General features: G+C 40.7%; 1 protein-coding gene across 12 annotated transcripts in view; it reads left to right on the top strand.

Moving 5' to 3' along the window:
• The window catches only part of KIAA1217 (KIAA1217 ortholog), a 584613-nt gene that overhangs the window by 532986 nt on the left and 30367 nt on the right, over nt 1–21260 (top strand). For all 12 annotated transcript variants that reach the window (XM_049881825.1, XM_049881824.1, XM_049881823.1 and 9 more), the window contains 2 exons: nt 261–427; nt 12099–12274. In XM_049881825.1, coding sequence (XP_049737782.1) covers nt 261–427; nt 12099–12274 — 343 coding nt within the window. The remainder of the gene's footprint in view (nt 1–260; nt 428–12098; nt 12275–21260) is intronic.

Here is a 21260-nt window from a genome sequence, read left to right as displayed (position 1 = left end):
TACCTTCCTATGGCACTCAAATCCTAGAACATGATTTTTCCAGTTTTCATACTATAGTATCGCATGAATATTCCATCATTTATTTAACCCCAATTTCTTATTGTTGTCATTTAGAAGACAAGCATAATTTAAAAAAATTTTTTTTTCCATAATAAAGGAAATGGGTATTTTTTACAATTATAAATGTTTTGTATTGGGATGGGATTTAGAGTTTAGACTTTCTTCTGACACTCTGGTACTTTGCTGTGCTTTTCTCATAGGAACACCCCATGTTTCTGGCGGGAAGACACTTACCACCCTCGAGTCCTCAGTGCTGCCTAGCCAGCCCCTGCCTGTGGGTTCCTCAATGGTCCACATGAGCCTGCTTGACATGAGGCGAAACGTGGCTGAACTCAGGCTCCAGCTCCAGCAGATGCGACAGCTACAGGTCAGATGGTGCTCCTCATGGATGGTGGTCTTTGTGTCAGTTGCCCAAAGTCAGCTCTCTCCTCCTCCCAGTCTCCTTCCCACACATCCCTAGACCCACTACAACTTCCCTGGGCTCTTTCTACCATTCTTTTCCTGGGAGCTAACTGAAGACCCAGGTAGTAGAACCACAAAGGTATGGTTTCATGTTCACACACCTAATCCTCTTCTATAACCTTGTACTGCAATCACTCCTTTGAGCTGTGCATGCCCTTACACATGAAAAAAACTATTAAATATCTGGGGTTTTCTGAGGAGAGCTGAAAGTAGAGGAACCCTATGGAGCATTCTAGCAGCTAGTTAAGACTTTCCACTAACAGTGTTTAGACTCCATCGTTCTCCTCAGTAAGCACCAACGAGGGTGGCACCATCAGCCGTGCTTCTTTTTTTTTTTTCCACAAGGACCCAGGATGTATTTAGAAATGTGAGTTTAGAATAGAAGGTGAATTCATAAGGAAAAAAAAAAAAAAAAGATTTTCCACAAGGACCCAGGATGTATTTAGAAATGTGAGTTTAGAATAGAAGGTGAATTCATAAGGAAAAACCCATCATGAATGATTTGTTGAGAAAAACATCTGCATTTTATTTGGATAATGTGTTCCATAATATTTTTCTTACCCTTTTCCATTGTTAAGGGACAGTTCATTGCTATATGAACTATCAGGGAATCGAGGAGGGGGCGGAAATGACACTTCATGTTGCTGGCCTTGCTCAGCAAATCCCATCAACCTGATGAAGCATAATACTGTGTCTCCTGGTACCGGTAGCTGGGACTCTGCATCTCGATGAGGCCACATGTTTGCTTCCTCAGTCAACCTCTATGAACCCTTGAGAGTGGTTAGAAATTGATGATGTAGTGCTGGCTTAGACTAAACCCACCATCCTCCCTGACTTCAAGAAATCTATAATTGAAACACTGCAAAAAGGCAGACATACCCAGGCCCCTGGCGTAGCCACATAGGCGTGGAGCCCTGAGTATCCAGTGAGATACAATCTCCTGAGCTGCTGAGGTCCAATCAGGAAAGGACTTCAAACCTACAGCCTCTCTCTCCAGTCAACACGCTGTTGGCATGAGCCCTACATTTTCCCACCACCTAACTACAGCTAAGGGGACAGTGGTGATTCAGTGGTAGAACTCTCACTTCCCTGCAGGCGACCGGGTTTGATTCCCAGCCAGTGCACCTCATGTGCAGCTACCGCCTATCTGACAATTGAGGCTTGTGGTGGTGTTGCTGTGATGCTGAACACGTTTCAGTAGAGCTTCTAGACTAAGACGGCCTAGGAAGAAAGACCTGGTAATCTACTTCCAAGAGGGAACCAGTGAAAACCCTATGAATCAGAATGGTCCAGTCAGCAACCAATCATTCATGGGGATGGTACAGGACTCGGCATTTCATTGTTGTGCATGGAGCCAACTCAAGGACAGTCACAGTAACAATTAAGGCTAAGAAAATGATTTCCCTTTGCCCTCTAACTCCCAGATAGCAAACAGTAGGGCAGCTGATTTCAGAACCGGTCCGAAGCCCTATTGTAGAGACGGGGGACTGATGTAATAGGATGACATTGGCCAGTGCTCAGATCCCCAAAGGCTGATCTGTCTCTAAGGCAGCGTACCAGATGTCTTTTGGCATCCAATGCAGATTCATTTAGATCCTCTTCTGAATCCTGTCAGCTGTGGAGTTCCCCATCCTTTGTACTAGCTTTCCCTTGCTGTGCAGTTTTAAGGATACTTTGCTGTGAACGGAAGTGCACACGTTGGGCTGAGGGTGTGGGCAGGGGTGAGAATGTTTCAGTGTCCAGCAGTGACTTAACAGGTGAGGTAGAGGAAGGACAGTGCTGAACTGCCCCCTCTAAAGGACAGTCACCATTCAGCTCCTGCCCGCTCTTACCTGACAATTAGAGGCCAGCGTTTCTAGATGTTCCAGTATTTCAGAAGAATCTGGAAATACGTTTTATATGAAATAGCTCTATTTTTAAATGTTGGAAAGTAATTTAAAAATAATTTAATTGGTACTATGCAGGCCAAACAGCACACCTGCTAGCCCGAGAGGTTCTTACCTGGGGTTTAGGGAGATGAACCCCCTCCTCACACTGTTCCTTCCTTATAGCGCCATCTGCTGGCCATTTGGAAATCGTGCTTCTTCATTGGACCCTCAAAGGGAAATTAAATGTACAGTTTGAATTTGGTTTTATTTTCCTAAGGTTGCAGGTAACAACGTACCCCATAATGGGTGGCTTAAGACAACAAAAATGTATTTTATCACAACTCTAGAGGCCAGAAGCACAAATTCAAGGTGTGAGCCAGGCCGCGTTCTCTCTGAAGGTTTTAAGGGAAGATCCTTCCTTGCTTCCTCAGCTTCTGATGGCTCCTGGCAGTCCTTGGCGTTCGTTGGCTTATAGCTGCATCCCTTCTGTCTCTGTGTCCATCTGCACGTGGCTGTGTTCCCTCTGTGTCTCTTCTCTTTTTACAGGGACACCATTCCTATTAGATTAGGGTCTGCCCCACTCCAGTATGATCTCATGTTAACTGATAATGTCTTCAAAGACTATTTACAAATAAGGTCATCTTCACGGGAACCAGGGCCTAGGACTTCTACATACCTTTGTGGGGAACATACCTCAATCCATAACAAATGGTACTGTCTAACTGCTCTAAGAAATGAGCCTGTCTTGGTCTGGGGACAGGAGTGGACTTGCTTTAGCATAGATGACACACTTCCCCTGGGTATCTCAAAGGCTAGAGGAGAATTTGATAAGGAGGCTGTGCTGTCTGGCTGTGACATCGCCCTGCTGGCGACTGGCACTCTTTGGCTGCCATGTCTGACTGGGAGGGTCTTCCTCCTCTTGCCACTCTTGGTAACCCTTGAACTGTTGTGGCTTGGTGCCAAATAGCTTTCTCAGACAAAGGAGCTGTTTGGTCAGAGTCTAGGAATGCTGTCTTAACCACATAATTTCCTTTATTTCTCCAGAGCTGCTTAAGTTTTTTGGCTTTCTGGGTATAAAGAACAATGGGCAAAATGTGCCTTTGAATTTAGAAGTTCACGTCTATGCAATTCTGAAGATTGGACACCCAGGAAAAGATAAAGCACATTGTTTCCTGACCAGGCAGCTATGGTTTCCACCTCTTTATTTGTATTCTTTGTCTCACTCGGCTGTCCTCCCCCTCAAGCCTCTGTCTTTTCAGTCAGGGGAGACTATTTAAGACAAAAGCTGTTTAGAATAATTAAGCGATCTCCACAGCAGTTCTCCTTCAGCGTATGAACTATTAGACACCAGAAATGAAGTGCAACCCCAAAGTGATTGAGTCCAATAATGAAGCTATCATTAGAGATATAGGAAACTCTCTAGAATAGACTCAAAAGAAATTCAAAAATTGAATTAGAAATTCAAATGTTCTTTGAACTGTGTTATAAAATAGTGAAACTGAGTGAAATCTTTTGTGCTTGGCAGCCGACTCCCATAATTAGATAATTAAATTATAGGAAGACCCTAGACTATAGAGCATATCCTATTTGAGCATTTCGTTTTCAGGATCGATGGATTATTCTCAGGAATAGAAATTTGATGCCATCACAGTGGGGTGGGTAGATTTAAACAAGGCAAAAAGAATGTCAAGGGAGGCAAAGGGGCTTTAAGCAGATCAAGAAAACCATTCTAACCCTGTTCATGTAATTCCCTGCTCTTCTAATTTCACATGAATTGTCAGGCTAAGCCACCACCCATCTGTCAGTTTGTCACACTATGGTGTCTTGCATGTTTCTGTGGTGCTGAAAGCTATGCCACCACTATTTCAAATACCAGCAGGGTCCCCCAGGGTGGACAGGTTTCAGTGGAGCTTCCATATTAAGACAGACTAGGAAGAAAGGCCTGATAATCTACTTCCATAAATTGGCCAATGAAAACCTTATGGATCACAACAGAATGTTGTCTGACTCATTTGTCATCATGAGTGATCAGTCGCTGGAGGAGGATAGCATGTTTGGTGAAGTACAGGGCCAGTGAGTGTAAGGGAGACCCTTGATGAGATGGATTGGCACAAGAGCCACAACGATGAACTTGAACATGCCAGTGATCATGAGAATAACACAGGACCGGACAGTATTTCATTGTGTTGTACATACGGTCTCCATGAATTGGAATTGACTCCATGGCAGCTATTTATATATCTATCAGTCTAACAGAATGATTCTCAACCCTGGATATCCATTAGAATCACCTGAGGACCTAACAAAAACATTAATACCTAGCCGCCACTGAGGAAACCCTGGTGGTGTAGTGGTTAAGTGCTACGGCTGCTAACCAAAGAGTCGGCAGTTCGAATCTGCCAGGCGCTCCTTAGAAACTCTATGGGGCAGTTCTACTCTGTCCTGTAGAGTCGCTATGAGTCGGAATCGACTCAACGGAGCTGGGTTTGGTTTTTCAGTTTTGAGCCACCATTTCCAGAGTGTGATCACATTGGTCTGGCTGGAGGCCAGGCACTGGTGATTCTAGTGTAAACTGGGGTTGGTAAGGATTGGTCTCAGGTATTGTAAATGCTCGGCCCATTGAAATGCCTCCCAGAAGTAGTGAGATCTAAGGCAACTGTCACAAAGGGGGAAAAGTGGAAAAGACACACCCTGTGACTATAAGGCCCTGGATTCCAAACGGTACACCTCATGTCTGGCAGCTGTGCTCTCTGCATAGTCACAGTTAATGCAAGAGCTGTGTGGAACTTTTATGTTAGGTTCCCATCCCTAAGTTACAACTGGGTCTACAGTTAATCAGTACCAATGGAAAAGAGAACAGGTCCAGGCCTTATACCTAACAAATATCCTCTTGAAAAGGTGATTATTATCTTTATCCATTACCTCTCCCAATATGATTTAGAAAAAGTCCACCCTTTTAAATGACAAGCTACATCTTTTTCCCAAAACACCACAGAACTTGAATTTTACTAAAGTGATCTCATATCCACAGATGTGACTGCATTCTGTCCCTCCCTGTGGACTGGCAGGAGAGAGAAACTTCTTAAAGAGATGGTATAGGCTCTGTGGAGTCTAGATGACACTTGGCCTACAGAGAGAATGGATAGACCCTCTTTCTCCAATTTCCACATTCTTTTCTCCTTATTCTGATTCCTGATAAATAAAAAAGTTGGGTTGTTCTTAATTTAGTGCTCATTTTTCAGACTAGTGAGAATTTCCTATCTCTTCCCAAGAGAGGAAAGAGGCAAAACATCAACACAAAAAAGATGCATAGTAGGACACAGAGTCCCCATATTTGAGATGATATAATTCAGTACAGTAATCGTTAGGTATGATTTTATAACACCATGCCTTGTAAAAACATGCCAGCACTTCATTTATTTTCTGACATCCCAAAATAATGATCCCAGGAATGTGCACCCTTGAGAAACACACACGCTGAGGAGACTTGTTTTACCCTATCAGGTGGAACTTATACATGGAACTTGTACAGGGGTGACAATTAGGCTGCCATCCCATGTACCAAGCCCTTGTCAGACCTTCAAACACAAAAGGCTATTTATGACGGAGAGATAGTACCCAGATAACATGCATCCTTTTGTGATGTTGTAGCCTTTTGTCTTATTCCCTCCAGCCTAGGGAACTTGACCAGGTGGTCAGGAGTCATTCTAGAGTCTGGCTGTCATTGTAAAGTTTCCTGATTTGTTGTACAACCACTGTTCACTGTTACCTCCAGACAGCAAAATCAGTCCAGTGACACTGTTGGCAAGTCTAATATTCTTATATTTTGCCTAAAAAAAATCAAGATTTAGTATGTAAGGTACATGACCATGTTGCAGTGGGCAAAATTAGGTTTATTTAGGCAGTTTCAAGTTTCTTGATGAAGTTGATATTGTTAACTTATTTGGTCCAGTGCAAGTTTTTAATGGCCAAGAACATTATTATAAAAATGTCAAGGCATTTTCGTTAAACTTATGTTCCCAGCTATGAGGGAGTAACTGGGAGAGTACTTGCTTTCCCACAGTAGACAGCTAGAAGGCTAAAAAAAATTAAATATGTATCTATTTTTAGATATTAGACCACAGACAACACAGAACTGTGATCCTCAGGAGAAGGGAAACCAAGGAAATAAAACCTAGAATTGACTCAGCTTTCTGCCTGGAGGCACTTTTCAGATCATGGTGCAGAAAGGAATAACCCAAGCAGAGCACCGACAGTCTTACAAAATTGAGGAGATAACATCAAAGTCTGGAAAGCTGAGAAAGCTAGAATTTGTGAAACAGAGTATAAAATAGGTGGAAGCTTTGCAGAGAAATAACTGTATAAATCTGTGGGTCTGTGAATCCCTGGGTGGTACAAATGGTTAACATTCTCAGCTGCTAACTGAAAGGCTAGAGGTTTGAATCCACCCAGAGGTGTCTCGGAAGAAAAGCCTGGCAATCTACTTCATCAGCCATTGAAACCCTGTGAAGCACAGTTCTACTCTGTCACCGGGTCACCATCAGTCAGAGCCAACTCAAAGGTAACTGGTTTGGTTTTGATTCTTGAATAATAAGCCAAGCATGTGTAATGTGAAAGAGCATTAAACCGGCAAAGACCAAGTGACAAATTATGGGCTGAAAAATTCCCAGAGCTTACACAAGGCTGGGAAAGGTTCATATTCTAACACACGTGAGTCAAAAGGCCTTGTTGAGCACCTGGGACATTGAGTAAAGACCAAAGAAGGACTATACCTCAATAATAAGACTAAAGTAGTCCTGAGTAAAGGCTACTCTGGAGTCCCTGGGTGACACAAATGATTAAGCACTAGACTACAACAGACAGGTTGGTAGTTCACACCCACCAGAGGCACCTTGGAAGTAAGTCCTGGCAATCTGCTTATAGCCTTGAAAACCCTGTGGAGCAGCTCTGTTCTGCACACGTGGGGTTGCTGTGAGTCAGAATCAACTTGGCAGCAACTAACAACAACAAAGGCTACTCTAGATTCACCCTACCAAAGCTTAAAAATAAACCTCAAAGGGACAAAGCTGATGCATAAGTAACTAAACTGTCTGCCAGAAAAAGCCTAATATCTGTAAAGGAAAACAAAATCCAGAACTCCATGTCCAGCATTCGCTCAAAAATTACTAGACGTGAAGATTCTGAAAAGTGTGACCCATGATTTTAAGAAAAGTCAGTCAGTAGAAACCAAGCAGAAATGACAGGGATAATGGAGTCAGCAGCAAGGACTTTAAAACTGCTATTATAATAATTCCCAGTGATTTAAAGGAAAACATGAAGATAATGAGACAAGAAATGGAAGATTAAAAAAAAAATACCCATGTGGAATTTTCAAAAGCTGAAAAACACAGTATCTGAATGGACTTAACAGAAGATTAGTCACTGTTGAAATGAACACCAGTGAATTTGAAAATATAGTGATACAAACTATCCAAATGGAAGTATAGAGAGACAAAGGATTGAAAAAAATGAACCAAAACTTAGTGACCCATAGAACAATATTGAGTAATATAATATCCCTGTGGGGAACTACATAAGAAATAATGGCTGAAATTTTTCCAAATTCGATGAAAACAATAAATCCACAGACCAGAGAAGCTAAATAAAACACTAGTAGGATAAGCACAAAGGAGACCACACCAAGGCACATCTTAATCAAATGGCTAAAACCAAGGATAAACAGAAATATCTTAAAAGTAGCCAGAGTTAAAAGACCACATTACATGCAAGAAAACAAATAAGAATTTCCACTGACCTCTTGTCAGCAACAAAAGACAAACTAGAATACAACAAAAGACGTATTTGAAGGAAAAAACTCAGAAAATAGAGGAGACTTCCCAACTCATTTTAAGAAGTCAGTGTTACCCTGAGAGCAAAACTACACAAAGGTGTTGTAAGAAAAAAAACCACACACCCAATACAAAATTTAGCTCACAAATACAAAAGTTAACTTCAGATGGATCACAGATCTTAAATATAAAATGAAAACTATAAAACTCCCAGAAGAAAACATAAGAGAAAAATCTCTGCAACTTTGGGATAGGCAAAAACTTCTTAGGCAAGACTTAAAAATCCTAAGTCATAAAAAAATGTTATAAACTGTCCTTCATCAATATTAAACTCATCTGCTCCTTGAAAGACAAGGCAAGCCAGAAAGTAGGAGAAATATTAACTATACATGTATCTGACAAATTATTTGTATCAAGAATCTAGAAAGAATTATAACTCAATAACAAGAAAAACATTTTTAAATGGGCAAAAGATTTGATAAGGCATTGCACAAAAGAAGATATACGTTCAACAACAACAACAAAAAAAATCAATTATTAAAACGGAAAAAAAAAAAAAACCCTATGGAGCTGTTCTACTCTGCACAGATGGGGTCACCTTGAGTTGGAATCTACTCCATGACAAACAACAGCAAGCCTGACCTTGAATCGTCTCATTTTCTGGAGTTTTAATTATGATTCCTTGTTGTTTCTTTTCCACTTAAAATTGTGAGGAAATGTAAAAAGACTAGACTTAATGGTCTGACTGAGACCAGAGGGACCCCGGAGGTCATGTCCTGGCACCCTGTGTTAGCCCAAGACTGGAACCATCCCTGAAGCCAACTCTTCAGACAGGGATTGGATTGGACTATAAGATAGAAAATGATGCTGATGAAGAGTGAGCTGCTTGGCTCAAGTAGACTCATGGGACTGTGTGGGCAGCTCCTGCCTGGAGGGGAGATGAGAAGGCAGAAGGGGACAGGAGCTGTTTGAATGGACACAGGGAATACAAGGTGGAGAGGAGGAATGTGCTGTCTCATTAGGGGGAGAGCAGCTAGAAGTACATAGCAAGGTGTGTATAAGTTTTTGTATGAGAGACTGACCTGATTTGTAAACTTTCACTTAAAGCACAATAAAGAAAAAAATTGTGAGGAAAATGTCCAGTGCATTTCCTGGCACCTAGTATGTGCTCATGATTTTTGCTGTATGAATTACTTTTTTTTCTTTTTAAAGTAGTCACCCTGTTTTACAGTCTACAGTGATTACTTCCAAGAGTTTTAACTGGAAAATTGTATGAAATCGTATTATTTTTAAAAATAAAAAAAAGACATACAAAATGGAAAGATGCCCAGCGTCGTTCATCAAAGCGGTACCTTTCTGCAGGATACTGACTGACTGTTTTCAAGACCATGATAAAAAGACATTAGCACAAGCAGCGTGAGAGCCTGATCAGGAGTCCTATGAGTCATATAGAGGCGGTAACCAAAGAGTGGTGCATTCTTACTGGGTTCACTCCAGACAAGCCACAGGCCCCACCTCCAGGTTCATGCTTCCTGATAACAATAGCTGGTGTTTACTGTGAGCTAGATTTGTGCCAGGCACTCTTGTGAGCACTTTAATTTATTGCCTCACTGAATCACCATTACCCACCAATGAGATGTGAACTACCACTACGCCTTTTGGTGGCTAGACACACAGAGATTGATAACTTGCCCACGGTCACACAGCTGCTATGTGGTAAAACTAGAAGCAGAACCGAGGCAGTCTGTCTCTGGAGACCAGTTAATCACAGCACTGTGCCGATGTTGGAACATGGCGGTGCCTCTGCTTTTGGCCCATATTGAAATGCTTTGTCAATATTCAAAGGAAATGGAAAGCCTCACTGGTGAGGTTTCAAGCAGAAGGCAACATAGTCAGATTGCATTTTCCCTCAATTTGCAGAGATAATAGGCATCTGACAAAGACATCATCACTCCCATGGAGTAAAATACAGTTGCTGTGCAAGAGCCCGACAGAACCAGGAAACAATAAGAGCTAATTGAAATTTCAGGGGAAGTTGTTTTGTTTTTGTTTTCGCTTTTTAAGTGTTGAGTCAACTCCAACTCATGAGGACCCCATGTGTGTCCGATTAGAAATGTGCTTCATGGGGTTTTCAGTGAATGGCTGATTTTTTGGACACCAGGGTTTTCTTCTGAGGTGCTGCTAGCTGGATTCAAACTTTGAACTTTTCGAGCAGCGCCAACTGTGTTAACCATTTGCATCACCCAGGGATTCCAAGGAAATTTTAAGTATAGTATGATTTGAGGAGCCTTGGTGGCACACTGTTTAAGCACTCTGCTGCTAAGCAAAAGGTCTGCAGTTCAAGCCCAGCTGCTCTGCAGGGAAAAGAGACCTGGTTATTGGCTCCTGTAAAGATTACAGCGTGGGAAACCCTATGGGGCAGCTCTACTCTGTCCTGTAAGATCGCTATGGGTAGGATGACACACAACAACATAATATAATTCTTGCTGGTGTTAGCTGCTGTCAGGTCGACCTCTGCTCGTGGTGTATAAGGTAATGACTATTTTGAGGCTGATTGAGTGAATTTACTTCATGGATGTTGCTATGATACAATTGTCCCACTCCAGGAAAACACTAAAAATGTGGCCTCTTGGGAAACGGTAACTCAAGTGTTTGACTAGACTCTTGTGAAGCCTCATGCAAACTCCGCATTTCCAGTACTCTCTAAGGTCCCTATGTGGTGCAAATGTTTTGCACTCAAGGAGCCCTGGTGGTGCAATGGTTAAGCACTCGACTGCTAACCAAAAGGTTGCTGGTTTGAACCCACCCAGCATCTACACAGGAGAAAGACCTGGTGATCTGCTCCCATAAAGATTACAAACTAGAAAACCCTCTGGGGCAGTTCTACTCATGGGCTTGCTATAAGTCAGAATCTACTCAATGGCACCCAACAGCAACAATACTAACCTAAAGGTTGGTGATTCAGACCCACCCTGTGGTGCCACAGAAGGAAAGTGTGGTGATCTGTTTTCATAAAGATTACAGCCAAAGAAAACCCTGTGGAGCAGTTCTACTCTATAACACATAGAGTCATCATGAGTCAGAATCAACTTGATGGCAATGGGTTTGGTTTTGCTTTTTTTTCTGGGGTGAAAAACAAGAGTATTCTGGAAACTATATGGAAATTATGGGTTTATGTATATATGCAGTCTATGTAAAATCAAGGGAAATTAGTAAATTGCTAAGGGCCTTGGGATCATCTAGAATTATTATCACCACCACCATCAACATCATCATCAAGGACTGTGTTTTAGGCTCAGTGATTACATGGTATTTGTTACATTCAACCATACAAACAGGGGGCACAAATTCTCTTTCAATATTCCATAGCCAACTCAACACTCGCTGAGCGCCTATTCTATACCAAGCATTATCTTATTTAATTTTTGGAAAAACCCTGGTAAAGAAAGTGGCTTCCCGTCTTTAGAGCTAAGGAAACTGAGACTGAGAGGGGCTAAGTAACTTGCCGAAGGTCTCACAGCGCACCATGAGAGGGTTTGGAATTTGATCCAAGATCTACTTGGTTCCAAAGCTGGCATGCTTTGCTGCTTCCTATAAAAAGTTTGTCAGTGAGTTTGTGCCATTTATCCGTGATGCACTGATCAGACTATGGAACAGATTTTATTTTTTTGCAGACACAGACATGAAAGTCTGGTTGTCATTTGGCTGCTAAAACTCAAGTGTTGATTGAAGAAGCAATATCATCTACAGTCTTTGCCCCTTCTCTGTCTCCTTGAAATAAATATTCAGCTGTGGGGCTGATTAGCCAGACCCTCTGCTGAAGACTACAAGGCATTCCGTCAGGCAGAACCAACTGGGGTTGATTTCTTTTGTTCAACAGCTGCAGAACCAAGAGCTGCTGAGGGCAATGATGAAGAAGGCTGAGCTTGAAATCAGCAGCAAGGTGATAGAAACGATGAAGAGGCTGGAGGATCCAGTGCAGCGACAGCGCATGCTGGTGGAGCAAGAGAGACAGAAGTACCTTCACGAAGAGGAGAAGATCGCCAAGAAGTTACGGTGAGTGCCAGTTTCTTCTAACATGTTTAGATGTTTAACTTTAAAAAGAAAATCTCCTTTGCCAACAAGGAGGCCCTTTCTAGTTGGTATTCTCTCCTTCATGTCTATACTGAGCACCAGCTATGTACAAGGCATCCTTGGGTGGTACGAACAGTTAGCACAGTCAGCTGCTAACAGAAAGGTTGGGGGTTCAAGTCCTGGTGAACATCAAAGACACTGAAAACCTTGTAGAGCACAAGTCTACTCTGACATACCTGGGATTACCATGATTCCGAATCAACTACATGGCAACTGGTTTTTTTGTTGTTGTTTTTCCTGATGTACAAGTTAGAGTTCTGCTGGTTCTGGTTATCCATGGAACTTAGCACCCTCCATTGAGACCTAAGAAATCTACCCATCCTCAGGTGGCTAAGCTAAAAAAACCCATTGCCGTCAAGTCGATTCCAACTCATAGCAACCTTATAGTACAGAGTAGAACTGCCCCATATGGTTTCCAAAGAGCGCCTGGTAGAATCGAACTGCCAGCCTTTTGGTTAGCAACCATAGCTCTTAACCACTGTACCACCAGTGTTTCCATGGCTGCGCTAGTCTCTTTAAAAGTTGGAGCACCAGACTTTTTTGTAGGGCTCAGCAGCACATAAAACTAAAGGAGCAAATGGCAAAACCCAGTGATAAATGTGGAGTCTGTATCTAATCTCAATAAATTAAAATGAATAGCCCAAACAACGGAGTACTTGAATTCTCTTCCTATTACTCAATTGTAGTTAAAACTGCAAAAGAAGAATTTGAAGTGTAAGACATACAGAATGAAAAAAGCTTCCCTGAATGTTAAGAATCTTATATAAGGTTCTAACTGAAAGCATCTATGAAGTCCCACTATTGAAATGAGACACATGTTTTATGTTAATGTATGTTTAGTTAGGCAATGAAGATTTATCATAGAGCTATTTCACTTCTTAGTACAACGGCCAGTCATTTTTCTCAGTGTTTGGTAACTCTCTTGTTTCTTGGAAAGCTTAAATCTCCCAACTTGGAATTGTAAGGGGGCAACTGTCAAATTCTTCTGATGACCAAAATGCCAGATGTCATCATGTCCTAAAGTGCATGTTCCATTGGATTTGAGCTGTAGCTATGTCATCCCTATGCCAACCCAGTGTGTTTGATTAACATTAGAAAGTCCCTCTTAGTAGGAGTCTAGTGTAAAAAAAAAAAAAGAATTTTAATTATTATTTTCCTAATTAAATTTGGCCATTGTCTATCCCACATCGCAAAATAGCTTCTAAAAATTTATTTAGTTCATACTTTTATGGACAGAGATGATCACCCACCGTGAGGTAGTAAGGCTATTATTTCTCTTCAATGTTTTTGTGACAGCCCAGCTATCTAAAACTAGGTCTCAATATTTTCTTTTAAACTTCTTTTAAAAATATACCCTTTTAATAATCTCTATAATTTTTCCAATAAAATTATGAAAGGAATTTCCTTTCTTTAAAAATTGTGTTAATTGGTTAGCTAAAATAACCCTTGCTTCCAGCCTAGAAAAGACGTCTTGAATCACAGTAATATCCTGAGGCCAGTAGCCCAGCATAGGGATGACGTAGGGAGGGCAATAGGACAAGCCTGTCCCAAGAGGACTTTATTTGGTCGGCATTGTACACAGTGCCCTTGAGAACATCACTCTAGCAGAGAACGTCATATAGCACAAAACAGGGATTTACAGGTGCCTGGTGAACCCTGGGTGGTGCAAACAGTTAACATGCTTAATTACTAACCAAAAGGTTAGAGGTTCAAGTCTACCCAGAAGCACCAGGGAAGAAAGGCCTGGGGATCTACTTCTGAAAACTCAGCCATGGAAAACCCTGTGGAGCACAGTTCTCCTCTGACACACCTCAGGTTGCCATGAATCAGAGCTGACTTGATGGTTATTTTATTTATTTTTTTTTTTGGAGAAGCTTCACAAAGGAAGAATTACTTCTGACCCCAAGAATCAGGAGGGTTAACAAGAACTAAGTTATTCTTCATATGACTCATAGATCAGGCACAGTACCATGCATGTAGTAGAGTCTCAAAATGATTTTAGACTGAATTGAGTTGATCTTGAAGATAGTGGGATTTCATTAGTGAAGGCTGGAGAGGAAAGGCCTTCCAGTAGAGAAACCTAGCAAAGCAACAAGTCTCTGGACCAGGAAAGCACAGGACATCCTTGGAGACTTGTGAGTAGTCCATTTTGGCCAGGGTTGGGTGCAAGAATGCTAATAATATCTTGTATTTGGGTTGTCCATTCTCATTTGCAAGCTTGAGCCTTGGATGACTGGAATTTCTCTGGTTGGAGCTTAGGAATCTGCATTTGACAAAGCTACATGGGTGATTCTGAAGCACATTTACATTTGAGAGTTACTACTCAGCATGAGGAGGTCACTGAAATTTTTGATCAAGGAAGTAACTAAGTCAGAGCTGTATTTCAGGAAGTTTACTCTGGCAGCCATGTGCAGGACTGATGGAGGGGGAAGACGCTGGTGTCTGGGAAACCGTATTGGAAGCTACTGTAATGGTCCAGGTAAAAGGCAATAAGGCCTGAACCAAGCAGTAGGAATAGGAATGGGAAAAGAAATCAAATGCAAAATATGCTGAGCCGTTTTAATCACATAGGCTAACTGACTGGATAAGTCAGGATGGCAAGAGAAAGCCAGTTATAAAAACACAGTTGGAAATTGTTTCAACCTGGGAGGATTAGGTGAACAGTGATGTGTGTGTGCGTGTGTGTGTGTGTGTCACATGTACACACAGAGACACAGTGAGAAATAAGTTCTGTTGTAGGTATGTTTAGTTAAGTTGCTGGTGATCTGTTCAGATGGCAGATGAAATTTGGATCTAGAACTTTGGAGAGAAATTGAGTCAAGGTCCTTTTTCTCTGGCTGGCTGCGAAGTGGAAGTAATAGGTAGACCTCTAATATCACTCAGGTGAAATCTGTTTTAGCAAACTGTATGCTTCCTTTTAACCAAAACCCAAGAAAACCGAACCAGTTGCCAACTCATGGCAACCCCTGTGTGTCAGTGTTGAACTGTGCTCCATAGGGTTTTCAATGGCTGATTTTTTGGGAAGTAAATTACCAGGCCTTTATTCCATGGTGCCTCTGGGTGGACTCAAACCACCAACTTTTCAGTTAACAGCTGGTCTTGTAGGTGGTCAGTCCCTGGGTGGCACATAAACGGTTTGCACCATCCAGGTACTCTTTTTTTTTTTTTTTTAACTAATGAGAAGCCGTTTGAGCAAGTAGAATGGATTTGCCTATAAACCATAGCGTCTGTAAACACCTGATATTCTTTTGAGCAGAACTGACATCTCAAAAGTCATCGATTGCTATAATATAGAAAATTTATTTTCAGCATTCACTTTAGCTCCATGGTCTCTTTTACAATCTGAATGAACAGCTTTGATCTTTAATGCTTTATTTATTTTAAGTGTCATAAACATCGAAATGACAATGTTATGTACAATATCAGTACACATTTTTATATGTTCCCCAATTAACCAAGGAAAAGCTGTGAAGTTTAAGGGTCTCTTTTTTTTTTTTTTTGTGGGCAGGGGTATGACACAGTGTGTAGAAGGAATTAAAATAGGATTATAGGCAAAGGATAGACTTCAAATCAGATGACAGCTCCTTGGAATATTACAAATGGGCAGGCTCGTGGTTGTCAATACAACCATGATGGCATTTGGGTCTTAGCTCTTCCATCAGAGCTTTGTAAACCCATTACGATAATTCTCTCTGGCTCTGAATAGAGAAAGAACATTTCCACACCCAGCCATATTCAGAGTTCTTATGCGGGACAGCACACATTCTCTCGGCCTTAATGACGCAGTTGCCGTAGGAAGTCTCTTCTGGGCGTGTTCACGTAACGCCAGCTACTTTTCCATAGTTGGTGAATGTGGAAAGTAAGCAACTGAGGCTTCCCGTCATCTGAAGGAGCATTATTTCATCGGAAGCAGACATAGGTAATTTCAGTCCACTTAGTACAATTGAAACAAAGACATCGACAAAAACTCCATCCGGGTTCTTGGAGGTGGGTGAATTTGTAGCTTCCCTCTGTCCTATTGTACATATGCGAAGCCCTGCCTGAATCCCACCCCTAGCTGCTAAGAGAGTCCGCCATTGGCTCACCTAGTGGAACAGATCTTTGTGGGCCCCTTTTTTACAGATTCCCTCTCCACTGCCTGCTCCACACGCAGGGCACCAAGAGGCGGAATTGCTGTTCATTTACTGCCACCTAGTGGTGCTTCATTACTCAAAGTTCTCCATTTCCTTGAGAGCGAATTTTCTGTTGGGATTTACAGGCAAACTGGAAAGATACAAACATGAATTTAGGATTCGAATCGACTGGACAGCAACGGGTTTTGGGTTTTTTTTTTTTTTCTTGCTATTAATGTGTCCAGGAGGCAGGATGTTCTTGATATTTTTTTGTTTGTTTTTGTTTTTTTATTGTGCTTTAAGTGAAAGTTTACCAATCAAGTCAGACTCTCATACAAAAATATATAAGCGCCTTGCTAAACATACTCCTAATTGCTCTCCCCATAATGAGACAGAACACTCCCTTCCTCCACTCTCTATTTTCGTGTCCATTCCACCAGCTTCTGACCCCCTCTGCCCTTCCATCTTTCTCCACACAGGAGCTGCCCACATAGTCTCAGGTGTCTACTTGACCCAAAAAGCTCATTCTTCACCAGAATCATTTTCTATCCCATAGTCCAGTTCAATCCCTGTCTGAAGAGTTGGCTTTGGGAATGGTTCCTGTCTTGGGCTAACAGAAGGTCTGGGGACCATGACCTCTGGGGTCATTCTAGTCTCAGTCAGACCATTAAGTCTAATCTTTTTATGAGAATTTGGGTTCTGCTCTCCTGCTTCCTCAGGGGTTCTCTGTTGTATTCCCTGTCAGGGCAGTCATTGGCTGTAGCCGGGCACCGTCTGGTTCTTCTGGTCTCACGCTAATGTAGTCTCTGCTTTATGTAGCCCTTTCTGTCTCTTGGGCTCATAATTACCTTGTGTCTTTGGTGTTCTTCATTCTCCTTTGATCCAGGTGGGTTGAGACCAATTGATGCATCTTAGATGTTTGCTTGCTAGCGTTTAAGACCCCAGACGCCACTCTCCAAAGTGGAATGCAGAATGTTTTCTTAATAGATTTTATTATGCCTATTGACTCAAATGTCCCCTAAAACCATGGTCCTCAAACCCATACCCCTGCTACGCTGGCCTTCGAAGCCTTCAGTTTATTCAGGAAACTTCTTTGCTTTTGGTTTAGTCTAGTTGTGCCGACCTCTCCTGTGTTGTGTGTTGTCTTTCCCTTCACCTAAAATAGTTCTTCTCTACTATCTAATTAGTGAAAACTCCTCTCCCTCCTTCCCACCTTTCCCCCTCTTGTAACCGTCAAAGGATTTTCTCTTCTCTGTTTAAACTATTTCTTGAGTTGTGTAATAGTGGTCTTACACAATATTTGTCCTTTTGCAACTGACTTATTTCACTCAGCATAATGCCTTCCAGATTCCTCCATGTTATGAAATGTTTCACGGATTCCTCGCTGTTCTTTATTGATGCATAGTATTCCATTGTGTGAATATACCATAATTTATTTATCCATTCATCTGTTGATGGACATGTTGGTTGCTTCCATCTTTTTGCTATTGTAAACACTGCTGCAGTGAACATGGGTGTGCATATATCTGTTCGTGTACAGGCTCTTATTTCTCTAGGATATATTCCAAGGAGTGGGATTACAGAATCCTATGGTAGTTCTATTTCTAGTTTTATAAGAAAGCGCCAAATCGATTTCCAAAGCGGTTGTACCATTTTACATTCCCACCAGCAGTGTATAGTGTTCCAATCTCTCCACAACCTCTCCAACATTCATTATTATGTGTTTTTTGGATTAATGCCAGCTTTGTTGGAATGAGACAGAATCTCATTATAGTTTTGATTTGCATTTCTCTAATGGCTAATGATCATGAGGATTTCCTCATGTATTTTCTGTTAGCTACCTGAATGTCTTCTTTAGTGAAGTGTCTATTCATATCCTTTACCCATTTTTTAAATGGGTTATTTGTCTTCTTGTAGTTGAGTTTTTGCAGTATCATGTAGATTTTAGAGATCAGACGCTGATCGGAAATGTCATAGCTGAAAACTTTTTCCCAGTCTGTAGGTAATTTTTTTACTCTTTTGGTGAAATCTTTGGATGAGTATAGGTGTTTGATTTTTAGGAGCTCTCAGTTATCTAGTTTCTCTTTTGCATTGTTAGTAATGTTTTGTATACTGTTTATTCCATGTATGAGGGCTCCTAACATTGTCCCTGTTTTTTCTTCCATGATCTTTATCATTTTCGATTTTATATTTAGTCCTTTGATCCATTTTGAGTTCATTTTTGTTCATGGTGTGAGGTATAGGCCTTGTTTCATTTTTTTGCAGATGGATATCCAGTTATGCCAGCACCATTTGTTAAAAAGACTGTCTTTTCCCCTACTTAACTGTTTTGGGGGCTCTGTCAAATATCAGCTTCTCATATGTGGATGGATTTATGCCTGTATCCTCAATTCTGTTCCATTGGTCTATGTGTCTGTTGTTGTACCAGTACCAGGCTGTTTTGACTCCTGTGGCTGTGTAATAAGTTCTAAAATCAGGTAGAGTGAGGCCTCCCACTTTGTTCTTCTTTTTCAGTAATACTTTACTTATCCAGGGCCTCTTTCCCTTCCGTATGAAGTTGTTCTCTATTTGTTCAAGTTGTAGGGATAATTCTTTGATTTCAGCCCTTTCTTCTTTTTGTATGTGTGCATTTATTGATATAAATTGACCTCTGAGCACTGCTTTCACTGTGTCTCAAAGGTTCTGACAGGAAGTGTTTTCATTCTCATTGGATTCTTTGAATTTCTTTATTCCATCCTTGATGTCTTCTATGACCCAGTTTTTGAGCAGTTGTTTTTCATTTTCCAAGTGTTTGATTTCTTTTCCTTACTTTTTCTGTTATTGATTTCTACTTTTTTGGTGTCATGGTCAGAGAAGATGCTTTGTAATATTTCGATGTTTTGGATTCTGCTGAGGCTTGCTTTATGACCTAATATGTGGTCTATTCTAGAGAATGTCCCATGTCCACTAGAAAAGAAAGTATACTTGACTGCTGTTGGGTGGTGTGTTCTGTATATGTCTATAAGGTCGAGTTGGTCGATTGTGGCATTTAAACCTTCTGTGTCTTTATTGAGCTTCTTTCTGGATGTCCTGTACTTCACCAAAAGTGGTGTGTTGAAGTCTCCTACTATAATTGCGGAGATATCTCACTTTTCAATGCTGTTAAAGTTTGTTTTATGTATCTTGCAGCCCTGTCGTTGAGTGCATAAATATTTAATATGGTTATGTCCTCCTGGTATATTGTCCCATTAGTCATTATATAGCGTCCTTCCTTATCCTTTGTGGTGGATTTAGCTTTAAAGTCTATTTTGTCAGAAATTAGTATTGCCACTCTTGCTCTTTTTTGATTGTTGTTTGCTTAATATATTTTTTTTCCATTCTTTGAGTTTTAGTTTGTTTGTGTCTTTAAGTCTAAGGTGTGTCTCTTGTAGGCAGCATATAGATGGATTGTGTTTTTTGTTTTTTTTTTTTATCCGTTCTGCCACTCTCTATCTCTTTATCGGTGCATCTAGTCCGTTAACATTCAGCGTAATTATGGATAGTTATGAGTTTAGTGCTGTTATTTTGATATCTTTTTTTGTGTGTTGTTGACAGTTTCTTTTTCCCACTTAATTTTTTGTGCTAGGTAGTTTATCTTTTTGTATTGTCTTTTCCTCTTATTCGTTGTTGTCGATTTTGTTTCTGCTGAGTCTCTATTTTTTTCTTCTATTTTATTTTGATGAGTAGGATTGTTAGTCTCCTTTGTGGTTACCTTAATATTTACCCCTATTTTTCTAAGTTTAAACCTAACTTTTATTTCTTTATATCACCCTGTCTTCCTCTCCATTTGGAAGATCTATGACTACATTTCTTAGTCCTTCTTTATTCTTTTAATGTTATCTTCTTTTACAGAATGACATCACTGTTGCCCTGTTTTGAGCTTTTTTTAATCTTGATTTCTTTTTGTGATTTCCCCGTCTGGGTTAACATCCAATTGTTCTGTCCACTGTTCTAGTCTTGGGTTAGTACCTGATATTATTATATATTATCTTCTAACTAAAGAACTCCCTTTAGTATTTCTTGTAGTTTTGGTTTTGTTTTTTACAAATTCCTTAAACTTCTATTTATCTGCAAATGTCCTAATTTCACCTTCTTATTTGAGAGACAGTTTTGCTGGATATATGATTCTTGGCTGGCAATTTTTTTTCCTTCAATGCTTTATATAAGTCATCCCATTGCCTTCTTGCCTCCATGGTTTCTGCTGAGTAGTCTGAGCTTATTCTTATTGACTGTCCTTTGTAGGTGACTTTTCATTTATCCCTAGCTGCTCTTAAAATTCTCTCTTTATCTTTGGTTTTGGCAAGATTGATTATAATATGTCTTGGTGAGTTTCTTTTAAAATCTGCCTCATGTGGAGTTCAATGAGGGTCTTGGATTGAGATCTTCTCATCTTTTACGATATCAGGGAAGTTTTATGCCAACAAATCTTCAACAACTCCCTCTGTATTTTCTGTTATCCCTTCCTGTGCTGGTATTGCAATCACTCGTAGGTTTTCCGTTGATAGAGTCCCACATGATTCTTAAGGTTTCTTCTTTTTTTTTTTTAATTCTTTTATCTGATTTTTCTTCAAATATATTAGTGCCAAGTGCTTTATCTTCAAGGTCACCAATTCTGCCTTCCACTTGCTCGATTCTGCTCCTCTGACTTTCTACTGAGTTGTCTTAATTCTGTAATTTTATTGTTAATCTTCTGAATTTCTGATTGCTGTCTCTCTTTGGATTCTTGCAGGTTATTAAATTTTTCATTTATGTTCTTGAATAACGTTTTTAATTTCTTC

The sequence above is a fragment of the Elephas maximus genome, chromosome 4 (assembly GCF_024166365.1).
Source record: "Elephas maximus indicus isolate mEleMax1 chromosome 4, mEleMax1 primary haplotype, whole genome shotgun sequence".
In the NCBI taxonomy this organism is placed as follows: Eukaryota; Metazoa; Chordata; class Mammalia; order Proboscidea; family Elephantidae; genus Elephas; species Elephas maximus.
Note: the sequence above shows the minus strand (reverse complement) of the source record. Positions and strands in the feature narration are given on the sequence as shown.